Source organism: Ictalurus punctatus, chromosome 19 (genome assembly GCF_001660625.3).
Source record: "Ictalurus punctatus breed USDA103 chromosome 19, Coco_2.0, whole genome shotgun sequence".
Classification (NCBI taxonomy): domain Eukaryota; kingdom Metazoa; phylum Chordata; class Actinopteri; order Siluriformes; family Ictaluridae; genus Ictalurus; species Ictalurus punctatus.
In genome coordinates, this window is record NC_030434.2 from 13,175,509 (window position 1) to 13,190,123 (window position 14,615).

The window sequence follows — 14,615 nt, forward strand, 5'->3', positions numbered from 1 at the left end:
CTGTTGTAGCGTGTGGCTTCCTGTTGCGTGACTCGCAGTCGGAACGTGTGCAAGTTTTGTTGATTAGCTAATTTATGTGAATAATTTGTTCGAAAGCTTTGCTGATTGATGATTAAGTGCAAAATTGTGTTTTGATTTTTAGCACGTTTAAGCCCAGCGTCGGTTTATAACGAGCTTTCGAGGTCTTCGCGTTCAGTTTCCGATTAATCCGGTTTCTCGGCGGATCGTTAAGAAGTTCGTAAAGTGTGTTTCAAATGGGATTCGTTGACTGAAAAGCAGACGCTCTGTTAAAAAAAAAAAAGTCTTTGTGCACACCCTGTGTTCATAATAGCAGTTAGGAAGTGAGTTGTGATCGATTTGATTATTTTCTTATGGAAAGAGTGTGAGATACTGAGGTTTGAGGCAAGTGATGGTACAAGTACAAGTTCTTGTAAAAATCTAAAAACTTTTAATCAACCAGAAACCTTTTTAAAGCATGTAGCAGTTACAGCATCACGACACTGGGAGGAACGTCCAGCGTGTTACCACTGGCGTGTGGTTATTCATGTACATCATGTACATCATGTAAATGATGATTATTAGATGGTTTAAAAAGTAAGTGTTTAATCTGTTAGAAGTTCTCAGTTGGCACCACTTTGGAGGCTTGGTGGTGCTGGGATATGACCTCTTCACCTTCCATAGTAGCCCAACGCATTAAGGCTCAATTATACGTCCTCAGAAATGAACATCTGCGTGGCTCAGTACAAAAGTCAGTAGTAGGGGTGACCTAGTACCATTTCACACGATCTCCAAAATGTACTAAGGTTGTGTCTCAAATGGTATTCTAGTGTACTATTCTAGACTGTTCTCAAGTATCAGTACAGGATTTCATGACGTGTTTTTTTTATTTATTTATTTATTTTTTTTGGTGATTGTTGCTGCCAAAGTGCTTACTTTTTTTTCCCCTTCAAAATTCCCGATGCAATTTACAAAGTTTTATTTGATGGAAAACGACTGGATTTGGCCAAATCGCGATTGCACGCAATAGTTTTGCACGGTCTTTGGCAGTGAGGTTCGTTAGTAAACCAGACCTTTTCGCCGTACTCATGTTCAACGCACGCGAATCGAAGAGGGCTTCGACCGAATGCGCGCCGTGATTACGTCACATGATGTGTCTTGGATCTGCGGAAAATTCTCGAAAGCTTGGTCTTGCGTCCAAACCGCGGAGGGACAGAATTAAGGTTAGGTTTTGAATTTTAAAATCCTGTCACGTAGCCTTTAAACCTGCTGGAAGTCCTGTTCTGAGTGCCAGTCTTCTGGATTTTCTAGGTTGGTAAATACCATTGAGTGGAAGGTCTGAGTTTTCGATTTGAGACGCAGATCATGACAGCAATCACGACGACAGCAGAAACAGAGCTTGTGGTTGTGTGTTTAACGTCGCTTTGGACGAGATCGCTAAACGTTTTCTAGTTCGGCTTGGAAATAAGACAGACAGGGGTGTTCTGCGGTTTGGCTTTTAATCTTCCAGGTGTACGTAAAGTATGAGTGCTTCTGCACATGCACCCAAAGACTTGACAAATACAGAATTTACAGTTACAGTGGGGGAAATATGTACTGGACGCATCAACATTTTTTTCAGTAAATATATTTCCTATGAGGCTATTCACATGAAATTTTCACAAGACATCAGTATTAACTCAAGAAATCCGGAAATATAAAGAATTCACAACATTGAAGTCCATAAATAAAGTTATGTGTGGAATGATACAAGAAAAAGGTATTCCATTACTTATTTCCGCCCACTGTTTAAATAAGAGAGAAATTCTTTTGGAGGAGCTGAAATGCAAATTTAACACGTCAAAAAAAAAAAATAGGTAAAATGTTTTGCATAAGCATTCCTCACTTTTACATACAGGTCTTGAGAACGGAAAAGGCGCTATGGTGCGTGGCACAAATTCTTAACATTCGATATGAAACACGTATTTATTTCTTCTTTTTTTCCCCCCCTCCACTTGTAGAAGAGCTCCGGAAGTTGAGCTGGTCGGGAATTCCACGGCAAGTGCGTCCCATCACATGGAAGCTTCTCTCAGTGAGTAAACCACTTCCTGAACTGTAACTGAAACTCTCCTGTCTGCTTTACCTCACCCACACTGAGAATTTACTAATGCACATCTCCAGCTTCGAACGCTTAGCAGATTCAGCTTAGACATTCGTTTTTGTTTTCCACACACTCACTTGGAAATTGTTCTGAATGCGTTAAATGCTTTGTTGTCGCTCAGGTGCGACTGGCTCAATCATGTATTTAGCTGTACAAGACACGAAGTTAAATAGCCGCATTTGATGTTTCCTCATGTGTTGTTTCAGGCTGTTTGATTGCAATTAATTTGCTTGATGTGCTTACAAAAAAGGAGCACATCGGTCTAGTGGTGTTCCATGCAGATCTGTCATTTGTGCAGAATGAGAGCAGGCAAGGATACGTAGGAATAGGATACTTTACCTATCGATTTCAACTCCGTTTCAAATTTTCTAGCGCTTTTAACAATGGACATTGTCACAAAGCAGCTTTGCAGAACCTGCGGATATAAAATGTAAATAAAATTTTTAAATGTATTCCTAATAAGCAAGTCAGAGCTGACCGTGGCAGGGAAAAACTCCCTGAGTGTTGATGACCAGTTCTAAACATCACGAAGTGCTGGTAGTGGAAGGAGCGCCCGCCCTGCTGTCGTCACGGGGCCACTTTGTTGTTCTTCGTCACCGCTAGTGTGGACGCGTGGAACAGATTGTCCACCTCACTCATTCGGAGCTTCAGGCTGGCCTCAGTTCATTTTCTCTCTTTCAATTCTGGGTGTATTCAGGATGATGTTTCATTCAGAGCCATCTCATGAGCTTGAATTGAAAAAAGAGAAGTACAGTGTGAGTGTGATCAAGGTGAAGCAACACGGTGTTCTATGAAGACGTCGAGAATCAAGTAGTCTTTTTTTTTTATTCGATTGCCTTTCCAGGAAATGGAATAAAAAAAAAAAAGCTATTATTTGCCTCAAGTGTTGTAAAAATCTCTCTCTCTCTCTCTCTCTCTCTCTCTCTCTCTCTCTCTCTCTCTATATATATATATATATATATATATATATATATATATATATATATATATATATATATATATATGTATATTTGATTGCAAATCTTTGATGCATGTGTGAAAGCAAAGGTAAAGCTGTTTAGTGTACAGTACCTGTGCTGTACTGGGTATAAAGAGTCCCGCAGGGTAGAGCTGGCATGATGAGGGCTGCGTGTCAATTCAACCTCATGCCAGGAGGCTTCTCCCGTGGCAGGCGGGCCACGCTGTGCCGTGTACCTGCAGTGGCACACTGATTGATGTGTTACCAGTCTGCAACTATAATGAAGCAGAGATTTGATATTCTGGCCCAGCTCTTGTGTCAGTGTGTGGTCTCTGGATATACACACACACACACACACACACACACACACACACACACTCATGCGCAAACATCTAATTCACCTGTCTGACCTTCATTTGCCTATGGCGAGCTCATCTGTCATTTTGACTAGAAACCAAGGCTGCACTCCCACTCAATCAAATCCCATCGATCCGTGCTATCGAACCCAGTGTGGTTTGAGACGCGACTTCATTTGTCCGAGTGTCTGTCTGAGCTTCGCGTTGGTGTGTTGAGGACAGGAATGATCTTAAACAGTTGGAAATCATCCTTTAACAAGAGTGATGCTTGTCAAGGGGCGAGGGCTCGGGGGCGGGGGAGATATTGCAATCGCGGCTCGGTGAAGGCGGCAGAAGGTGGTGTCACCGTTTCAACGGTTCCTTTAATGTACAATCGATTCCCTGTCCTGCTGACTGCACACAAACCACAACCCCCTCCCCCGCTACCCCCTCTGCCCCCCACCCGCCATCCCCTGTCGCCCGTCTTCCACAGGAACCTGCACAAGTGCTCCCCTAAGTAGAAATCATTTTTGTTTTGTCAGTTCCTTGCTCGAAAAATAAAGATTTCATTTACTCCCGAAATTGATTCCTTAAACCTTTTTTTTTTTTTTTTTTTTTCAGGAAGGGCAAGAAAAAGAGTGAGGGAGGGGAAAAAAAGAAACAATTGGCTGTTTACTGTAGATCAGCATTTAGCACTTGGCAGGACCAGAGTTTCTCTGAGAGAATATAGATGGCAGGGGAAATCACCAGTGCTTCTGCAGCCTATCACCAAGGGCCTGCACTTGATCATGGTGTTATTTTGTTTTTGCACCTCCTCCCTCCCCCAAAATACACCCCCCCCCCCCTTTTTTTGTGGGTTCCCACAATGATTTTTATTTTGAAAGTTGTTGCCTCGGCTGTTCTGTAAAAGTCAGTTGGAACCTAATAAACCCGGTTGAATTTTTCACCCTAGTTGACCTGTCGTAAACATTCCATTAACCTTGCCTGCTCAGAGTATCTCTCTGTTTCATTATGCAAGCACCTCTGTGGCCAGAACAGACCGTAAACGTCATTCTTTCCTCACTCTCTTTTCTCCTTTCAGTGTCCTAGATATCCTCGGTGATGTACTCTCGTAGCCAGAGTCGGAAAGCAGTGAACTACATGCCCTCTCGTTACAGTGCTTGAATACTTTTTTTGGAGTGTAATTAAATCATAGTACTTTTACTTAAGTTTGTTTTTTTGTTTGTTTGTTTATTTATAAAATATTTGCTGCATTTATTTTTGATCGCCAATAAAGACTACAAAAATATTAACACATTTAAACCCGGAAGACCAATTTGAATTTTAAATAATACCGATTTTGAGAGCCAATCAAACGAAAGGTCTACACCTCGGTTGGCGTGTGCGTTTAGTCAGCAGCAGCAGCGGCGGTGTCTGAGGCAGGGAAGGCAGATCAGCATCACTGGCCCAATTGATCAGGTATCTTCAGTTTTAAGTGCTAAGCAGTGTGGGAATGATCTGCAAAGTATGCAAGCCAAAACCCCTGGCAATATCAGTATTTCGCCGCTCAGCATCCAACAACCTCGGAAACATGCACAGTTCAAGCCATTAGCTGAGTGAGACTAGACTCGCTAGCCGGATCTTTCCCTGTTTTATAATTACAGCATGAAAGCTCTGCGTTAAACTTAAGGTGTTTAGTAGTGAATGTTTGCTGTGATAAATGTATCTAAGCATTACTAAAGACTATGGGTAACACTCAGGAGAGTTGTTAAGGGGCATCTTTGCTAGATAGTTAACTATGTAGCTAGAAGTTGTTATAAATTTTTAATTCATTTTAAAGTAGCTTTTCACCTGATGACTTATTTACACATGCATACTACATTGAGTTTAATATCAGGAAATTTTAGAGCCTGATATTAAATATCTGATAGCCTGATATCCAAAATCTAGGGAAAAGCCTTCCCAGAAGAGTGGAGCTTACTATAAGAGGAAAGGGGAATAAATCTGGAAAGCACATTTGAGTGTGATGGTCAGGTGGCCACATATGTTTGGGCATGTAATGTCATTGTGTTGAAAATGTTACTTAAAGCGCACCTATTACGGCTTTGAAACGTGCCTAATTTTGTTTTAAAGGCCTCATACAATAGATTTACATGCATCCGAGGTCAAAAACACTTTAATGTGCTCATAATTTAAACCTCAGCATTTCCCCCCCCTCACTTACACAAACGACTCGTTAAATGATCCGTTCTAAAGGATTCATTCTAAACTCCTCCTTTCAGAGAGCATACTCTGCTCTGATTGGTCAGATGTCCCAGTCTGTTGTGATTGGTCTACCGCTGTCAGCGTGTATCGAAAAGGAAACGCCCACTACCATAACGCGTTTCAGCTCCGTCTGTCAGCGAGCAGCCGATGAAGACCCGAGGCGGGGCTTTTTGTTACAGATTTACGTAGGTTAGTACAGGAAGTAAAGTCTGGAATCACTAACGACTCGCTTCAGCTGTTCAGAATCGAGTCCTTCTTTTAGGAGTCGATAACTCTGTTTGTCGTGCGCTTTGATTTGTGAGACTTTGCAGACTTTATACATTCACAAACAGCTCTATAACACACTACATGAAAGGTAATATTTGTAGGACCATCATAGGTGCACTTTAAGTATATGTTAGTAGATGGAGTAAATGTACTGAGTTACTAAATGCTAACTGAGATGAAGATTGATGCGAGATGTGAACGAGGCCAGGAGGATCTGTCCTACTGAGTGATTACACTTTAAAGTTTTTTAAAACAAACCGAAGAAGATGGATTAAACGGCAAAAGGGTTGGGGGACGATCCGATGTGCATGTTACCAGGTTCAGAGGAGCACTAATTTTAAAGAAAGAGGGCGGTAACCCGTGGCTCATCAGATACTTACCCCAAAAAACTGGCGAGAACTGAGAGAGCTTTTTTTCCCCCTCCTAAAATGAGCATTAAAACAACAGATGCCAGTATATACACAGCTCATGCCTATGCTGCAGAATTAGCATGAAGCAAAGATGTAGTGAATTTATATTGCTTATTAATAAAGTGCAGTCACTTACGAGTGCTCTTTAGTTTGTGAAAGTTTTGTATCTTTTTATGAAGTCATTTAAATGTGCATGGTTTAAGATGCACAGTAATTCTATCATCTGTGATTTAGCACCATCTTGAACTTGGTACACATTACACACAAGTTCCACAGTCTTTTTACTGTAGACCCGGAGCAGCTCGCATGCTGTGCTTTAATAAATAAAGGGACAAACATGCGCGGGTGATTAAATAGTGTTTTCCATTTCGCTAATGTGGCCTGGACACCTCTGACTAATGGCCCGTGCTCGGTGAGCAGCTGGGAGAGGAGCCTGATGCAGAGCCATAGCTTGGCCTGGGACTCTGAGCATTACACTAGAACATGAAGGCCTCCCGCCGCTCGCCGGGCATGCTGGGAAACGTGTAGCGTGTCCTCTCCCTGTCTCAGCACTGACATGCTGCATTTATTACCTGCCTGTTGTTGCTGTGCCTCTGCACCTGGCCTGAGCAGTGCAAGCTGGCTCGCTTTCCTTCTCCACCTACTTTACTTCAAAGAGAGAGCGAGAGAGAGAGAGAGAGAGAGAGAGAGAGAGGGAGTGTTTTTCTTTCTGCTAGCAAGGTGTTATTATTGTATCGATTTTGCTCTTGCCCAAAAGGACATAAGGCTGTTTTGGGGAAATGGTTTTTATTGGAGAAATCTAGGAATCGCAGTCCACTTGGACTACATGATATGGTCAAAAATATGACCGTGCCATTATATCGGTACAGGTTGGAATAACGATATGCCTTGCAGTATATTGAAACAAAGGTCATACAGTGTGAGTGTGCAGTGGGTTTAAAAAGTATAAACACCCCTCTTAAAATGGCAGATTTTTGTGATGTAAAAAAAAAAAAAGACACTAAGATAAATAACGTCAGAACCTTTTTTCCATTGCAAAAGTATACAATAGCGAAGTATTGTTCTTTAGGTGACGTGCTTTGTTTTGTGCCAAAAACATCTTTTTATTTTAGAATGATGTATTTATTATACCTTTTGGAATTGGTCTCATCAGACCATTTGCCACATGGTTTGGGGTGATTTGGATGGGCTTGGATGTTTCTCATGAGAAAGTGCTTCCACCTTGCTACCCTACCCCATAGCCCAGAGATGTGAAGGATATGAGAGATTGTTGTCCCATACAGAGATTAATCTAGTACTAGTCAGATATTCCTGAAGCTCCTTTAATGTTGCTCTAGGATTCTTGGCAGCCTCCCTGGTAAGTTTTTTTGTCTTGTCCTTTTGTATATTTTGGACAGATGTCCTGTTGTTGATGTCACTGTGGTGCTCCATTTTCTCTATTTGGTGATGATGGCCTTTACAATGTTCCATAGTACATCTAATGTTTTGAAAATTCTTTTATACCTCTCACGTGATCAATACCTTTCAACAAGTGCAATACTGTACATGCTTTGAAAGCTCTTTGTGCACCATGGCTTCAGCAGTGAGATAAAAGCAAGATGTGAAGAAAATCTTACAGAAACAACTGGTCTTTATTTGGGGTTAATCAGAATAATTTCACTGGTGACAGCTGTATGATAAATACTTTTTAAAAATGTTTTCCTATTTTTCCTTAAAATATTTTTTTTAAAAATTGTTTTTCACTTTAATTTTTATACGTTGTAATTTCACATTGGAAGGGGGAAAGTTCTGACATGATTTTTTTACATCACACAAACATTTTACACATACATTTTATCAGGGGTGTGTAGACTTTTAATATCCATTTTAAAAATCATTCCAGTTAGGGCTGGAGCGATTAATCGACATAAATTTTTTTTTAAAAAAATCATTATCGACGTGGATTGTTATATTCGACACGTCATTTTCTTAACCAACACCAGAAATGTGTGTATAATGTAAGCATGCCCATAGGCATCCGTTTCCGGATCAGACGTAACGCAGTAGTGAAGCCGAAGGCAGCAGCACCGCTCGTCCTGTTTCACCATACAGTGTAGTGCACAGAACTGTTCTCAGGCCCACCGTTGTGAAGGCAGACTTAAAGAAGACGAAAACGGAACGATCGATTTCACTTGCAACTTACACTGTAGGCTTCTTGCTGTCAGACTGAATTTAGAAAAAAAAAAAAAAAGAGGTTTAATGTCATTTCACACTGAGTTCATGTGAACTTTAATGTGATTTTGCAACCCTTAAAAGCATGACCGATCGAAAACACAAGAGCGCGTCACGCTGTCTTTCTTCCATCTGCACCTGCAACACCACGAAGGAAATCACACATCACACACAGAACCTTCAGTGATTAGGGCGATGAAAGGGCAGTGGGGAAAAAGAGAAACTAGTAATACCGAAATACTGATTTTAAAAAAGAAAAAAGTATTATTTTATTTCATTATTATTATAATTTTTTGCGATGTTGTGCAGCAATTTCTTAGTTTAAATAAAGAGGCCGGATACGTTTAGGACTGATGGGTGATTTTGACTAGGTAGTGTTTATGCGGTTTTCAGTTGTACGGTGGTTGTTGTTGTTGTTGTTTGTTTTTTTGTTCAGAACAAATTTCTCATTTGTATTTTAAGTGAAACTTGTAACAAGATGTTAAAAGTTCAGTTGTTCCTTACAGTTTTGCATTATGGGATTGAAAAACACCAAAAACAAAAACCAAAAATCCAAAACGTCAGACGATACGTTCTAGACATTCTTATTCATAATCCACAGCTAAGGCAGTCACTCTATTATTTACGTAATAATGCAAAATTGTCTGTTAAAATCTTCATGTTCAAAGCCCTAACGCAGGGGTCACGAGCACTCAGCAACGCATGGAGATGACAACAGTTTTAGTGTACAGTACAGATTGCAGCGGTCCGTGACGGTTCTATCACAAACAGAAATGTTGCAGTAATTATGATCATATTATATATTTTGCACATGCACAAGAGGATCTTCAGCACAAAGACACAGATATCAAGAAGCGCAAATGCGTGGCTCTACTTCAGTTCAATTATTATTATTATTATTATTATTATTATTTTTACTGACCGGAATCATTCAGATATTGTACACTTCAAACACAGGAGAGCTCAACATCACTGTCTTCTTCACAGTAACACTATTAACACACACGAGATGTCCGGTTATAGCCCAGCTGGGGCGGCTGTGGCTCAGGTGGTAGAGCGGGTTGTCCACTAATCGTAGAGTTGGTGAGTACCGGCCCACGTGACTCCACATGCCGAAGTGTCCTTGGGCAAGACACTGAACCCCGAGTTTCTCCCGATGGCGAGTTAACACCTTGCATGGCAGCTCTGCTACCGTTGGTGTGTGTGTGTGTGTGTGTGAATGAGAACCAGTATAAAGGGCTTTGTAGAACTGCTAAAGTTAAAAAGCGCTATTTAAGCGCAGACCATTTAGTCTATGCTTTATAATTAGAGTCAGACACATGAAAAGACGTGGCTATAGAGAAGACACTTAGGACTTTAGTCCAGGGAATATATTTTCAGCAGCATTTTAATTATTTAAATTTTTTTGTAGATGCAAGCTGCAAAGTGAGCCAAAGGACTGAAGTGTAAAAAAATGCAATATGTCCTTGTGAATTGGGACGACGAACAAAAAGAGAACTTAAACTCTGAATATATAAAAAAAAAAAACTATTAAACTATTTATTTTTTAATAATTATTTAACTATTTCTATGTTCCATGTTTCTGACCTGAAAAATGAAAGAGTTTTACTGAAATGAAATAGTAAAAATTAACGTGCGTTTCCAGCCTTACACAGCCCTCAACCAGGAACGTAATGTGGAACCAAATAGCAAACAAATGAAAAGTACAGTTGTGCCCAAAAGTTTGCATACCCCTTGCAGAATCTGCTAAATCTTAATACTGTTAACAAAATAAGAGGATCATAAAAACATCGTTGTTTTTATTTAGTCCTGCCCTGAATAAACTATTTCACATAGATGTTTACGTATAGTCCACAAGACACAATACTAACTGAATTTATAAAAATTACCCCGTTCAAAAGTTTACATACGCTTGAATCTTAATACCGTGTGTCGTTACCTGGATGATCAGCGACTGTGTTTATGTTTTGTGAGAGTTGTTCACGAGTCCCTTGTTTGTCCTGAGCAGTTAAACTGCCCACTGTTCTTCAGAAAAATCCTCCAGGTCCTGCACATTCTTTGGTTTTCCAGCATCTTCTGCATATTTGTCCCCTTTCAACAGTGGTTATATGATGCCGAGATCCATCTTTTCACACTGAGGACGACTGAGGGACTCGTACACGACTATTACATACGGTGCAAACATTCACTGATGCTCCAGAAGGTAACACCATACATTAAGAGCCAGGGGGGTGTAAACTTTTGAACAGGATGATCGGTGTAAATTGTTATTATTTTGTTTTATGTTGTTTTCATTTAGTACTGCCCTTCAGATGCTAAATAAGATGGTTACATGTGTCACAGAACACAAAACACTAACAATTTACACCGATCAGCCTGTTCAGGGGTACGCAAACTTTTGGGCACAACTGTATATGAAACATGCATGCAGATACAGTAGTACCTTGTGGAGCTTTGTCTAAACTCTACTTGTTATCACCACTTTTATTGAATCGATTTCAAAATACCATTATTACATTGAGCCTGCACACGGCAGAACATAAAAGACCTTTTCAGCACTAATAACAGTTCCCTGAATGCTTTAAACTTAAGAGCGAGGTGTGCTCAATCAGGGTTGCATGATGATTGACCCTTATTGGCAGTATTCGTTCTTATTATAGCTCCCTGTACATGTTCTCCTTGAGACATGCCAATTAATATCCGTCTCCATTCTCTGCGTTCACCTTAAAATTCTCCCTCCTGTCTCGGAGCCTTTAATGTTCCTGGTGATCAGCAGCTCATTCTTCCTCACTATGTGAGCCCATTGAAAGCGCAGAATCCTCAACATTATGCATTATCAATTAGGCTTAATTACATGTACATATGCTAATGACCCATAGCCCTGGCATGAACATTGTCGCCCGGCACACATACATCTTGGTGCAGAACTTGTCCGGGCGGTGGGGGGTAAAAAATGGCCGCATAGGATAGTGTCTCCTGTGATGAATGGATTTCCACGGCTCTAGATTTCCATGCAATCAATTACTTTATCAAGAGACTTTCTTTTTCGGGCACAGACATCTGCTGTGCTCTCTCTCACTGTGGAATAAGAAAGGCAACGATTTCTGCCTCTTTACTGGTGACTGATAGTGACTGGCTAATCAGCGCACTGAACATAGGAACACTAAGAATTCATTTTTCATGTCTTACTTTACCTAAATGACTGCACTACGGCCGCATTTTTCTTGCTGGTGCAAAGACTAATTGGCGGTCTCAGTATTTCCAGAGTATTTCCTATATCTCAGGTCAGTGTTTACCGGACACAAATTGGGAGACAGATGTGAGTAAATGGGTTTCTCTGTTTTCATGTTTGTTGTGCCTATCAGTCAGCATTAATGAGGAATGCTTCTGTGTCAGCTAATGAAGGAGGTGTGGCTTCTGTGCCGGTCAGTCCCAGTAAAGGAGATGGGCCTTTGTGGAGGCCAGTCCCAGTAAAAGAGGAATGTATTCTGTGCCTATCAGTCCCAGTAAATTAGGTGTGGCCTCTGTGCCCAAAAGTCCTGTTAAAGTAGATACTCTTCTGTGCCCGTCAGTCTCAGTAAATGAGGTGTGGGCACTGTATCAGTCATTTCCAGCAAATGAAGTATGGCCTCTATGCTGGTCACTCCCATTAAAGGAGGTGTGGTCTCTGTTCCTGTCAGTCCGAGTAAGATAGGATGGTACTCTGTGCCTGTCAGTCCCAGGGAAGGAGGTGTGGTCTCTGTGGATGTCAGTCCCAGTAGAAGAGCACTATAATCTGTTCCTATTAGTTCCAGGGAAGGAGGTGTGGCCTCTGTGCCTGTCAGTCCCAGTAGAAGAGCACTATAATCTGTTCCTATTAGTTCCAGGGAAGGAGTTGTTGCCTCTGTGCTGGTCAAGTCTGAGTAAATGAGTTGTGGTCTCTGTGCCTGTAAGTCTCAGTAAAGGAGGCATGGCTTTTGTACCTGTCAGTTCAGGTGAAAGACACCTAACCAGTCAGTTCCAGTGGCCTCTGTGTTGGCCAGTTCCAGTACGGCCTCCTTGACTGTGTGCCTGTCAGTTCTCGGAAAGGAGGAGTGACTGTTGTGCCTGTCCCAGTAAAGACATAGCCAATGTGCCTGTCAGTCCTAATGAAGGCGGGAAGGCCCGTGCGTGTCAGTCCAGACAAAAGCCAGACACTTTTTTTTTTTTTTTTTTTTTTTTTTTTTTAAAGCTAAAACTTTTTAGATAAAAATTCAAAATTGCACAATACAGAATCACATTGTATCCCATCCAGGGTGCGTCCCCGCCGCATTCCCAGTGTTCCCGTCGGTGATCACACGTCCATACGCAGCTTGTGTTGTATTGGAAAGTGAAATACACAGCCTAGAGTTCTTTCACGTCTGCTACATCAACAGTGCAGCTGACAGCTTACTGGTGCTTTAACCTGACTCCTTAAAAGCTCAATTGACCTGGATCTGAATCCAACACCAAGGTGGTGTCTCTGAGCAGCACCGCCAATAAACCAGAGTGTGTTGGAAATTGCAGCGGTGGAGTGAAAGAGGGTGACCTCGCTGGGACAAGGGTGCAGTGCACAGGCAGCAGAAATTTCAGGGGACTAATGTGGTTTGATAGTGGATTGATTAGAAAGGACGTTTCAACTGCCCTTCCATAATGGGCTGTTTGTGTGTGTGTGTGCGTGTGTGTGTACGTGTGTGTGCGAATTGCTGTTCTTAGGGTTACCTGCCTGCCAATGCCGAGCGCAGAGCCAGCACGCTGCAGAGAAAGAGGCAGGAATACTTTGGTTTCATCGAGCAGTACTACGACTCCCGCAACGACGAGCATCACCAGGACACCTACAGACAGGTAACCACGCGCCAGCACTCTGACCTTCTCTTCCATCTTTCAGTACCGAGCGTTTGTGTTTGAACATCGATTCCCTAAACATGACAAACTAGTGCTGCACCTTACCTCGGATTCCCATAGAAAATCCACCGGCTTTATCCTGCCTGTACACAAATGTGGAACTGTCTCTCTCTTCCTGCATTTGCTCACTACAATGGGTTTAACGCAACGATATTGCAGCACCAAGTAGTGCACTCTGTGGCCAATAAATCAAAATGTGACATTTAGCCCAAGAAAACGAACAAGTTAAGTGCCTGTTAAATTAAGCACTTAGGTGTAATCACTTTGAGGCCACGTAATTTGTTAATTGTACACAATTAGAATAATGTGAACGCATGCCGTAAACGGCTTTCTCGTCTTCGTCAAGGGATTTTTGGGTAAAAAAATAAATGCTTTTCAACCAGATTAAAAAACATTTATTTCGGTATATAAATATATGAACGTACAAATTTTTTAAACTTTTTTTTTTTGTTACAGCTTTACTTTGGAGTGAAATCGGTATTATACAAGATCATTCCACAATGTTTTAGTCACCGTTTACACCGTCCCATTTTTGTTACATCCATTTCATCCCGATTTTTATTTCCCCCCAGACTTGAGAGTTTGACAGTTGTTACGTTCTGTTACACTTTCTCTCTCTCTCTCTCTCACACACACACACACACACACACACAAGCACACACAAGGCAAGGAAGGTCTGAGCTGTTCTCCATTTTCTTTCCCAGAAAATCATGGCCTTTCACGACTAAAATAAAAATAAATAAATAAATAAATAAATAAATAAATAAATAAATAAATGGGAAAAAAATTCACCCTTTTAGCTGACAGCAGGGCAGCGTAGATGTTCCACAGCCGTTTGTCAGCCCCAGCGGGAAGCCTCAGTCCTCTGTTCCTCTTCTCTCAGTAGCACTGGGAGATAGTACATTTCTCTCAGCGTAGGAGGAAAAACATGCCTCCACATGCTGCTGTGTTGCTGTTCCACACTCGTACAGCACTTTTCCTCCGGATAATATAACAATCATCGGCTCGGTGAATTACCCAGGGTAACCTCATCTGGCTGGTTGCAGCACCACGTGTGCCGTGCTGAAATTGGTTACCCGTCTTTACCATGGGAGTGAGCCAGGACATGCGGACGGAGCTAAAAATATTACAGATGTCCTGATTTGTCTCTG

General features: G+C 41.5%; 1 protein-coding gene and 1 long non-coding RNA gene across 6 annotated transcripts in view; one reads left to right on the top strand and one right to left on the bottom strand.

Moving 5' to 3' along the window:
* The window catches only part of tbc1d22a (TBC1 domain family, member 22a), a 183,046-nt gene that overhangs the window by 33,360 nt on the left and 135,071 nt on the right, over positions 1 to 14,615 (top strand). For all 5 annotated transcript variants that reach the window (XM_017494425.3, XM_017494427.3, XM_017494426.3 and 2 more), the window contains exons 5-6: positions 1,998 to 2,068; positions 13,276 to 13,404. In XM_017494425.3, coding sequence (XP_017349914.1) covers positions 1,998 to 2,068; positions 13,276 to 13,404 — 200 coding nt within the window. The remainder of the gene's footprint in view (positions 1 to 1,997; positions 2,069 to 13,275; positions 13,405 to 14,615) is intronic.
* Positions 2,017 to 14,361, bottom strand: LOC124629229 (uncharacterized). Its single transcript, XR_006984161.2, has 3 exons — positions 14,257 to 14,361; positions 3,209 to 3,370; positions 2,017 to 2,865 (listed from the first exon to the last, which is right to left on the bottom strand). It is a non-coding gene; the product is annotated as an uncharacterized LOC124629229 (long non-coding RNA).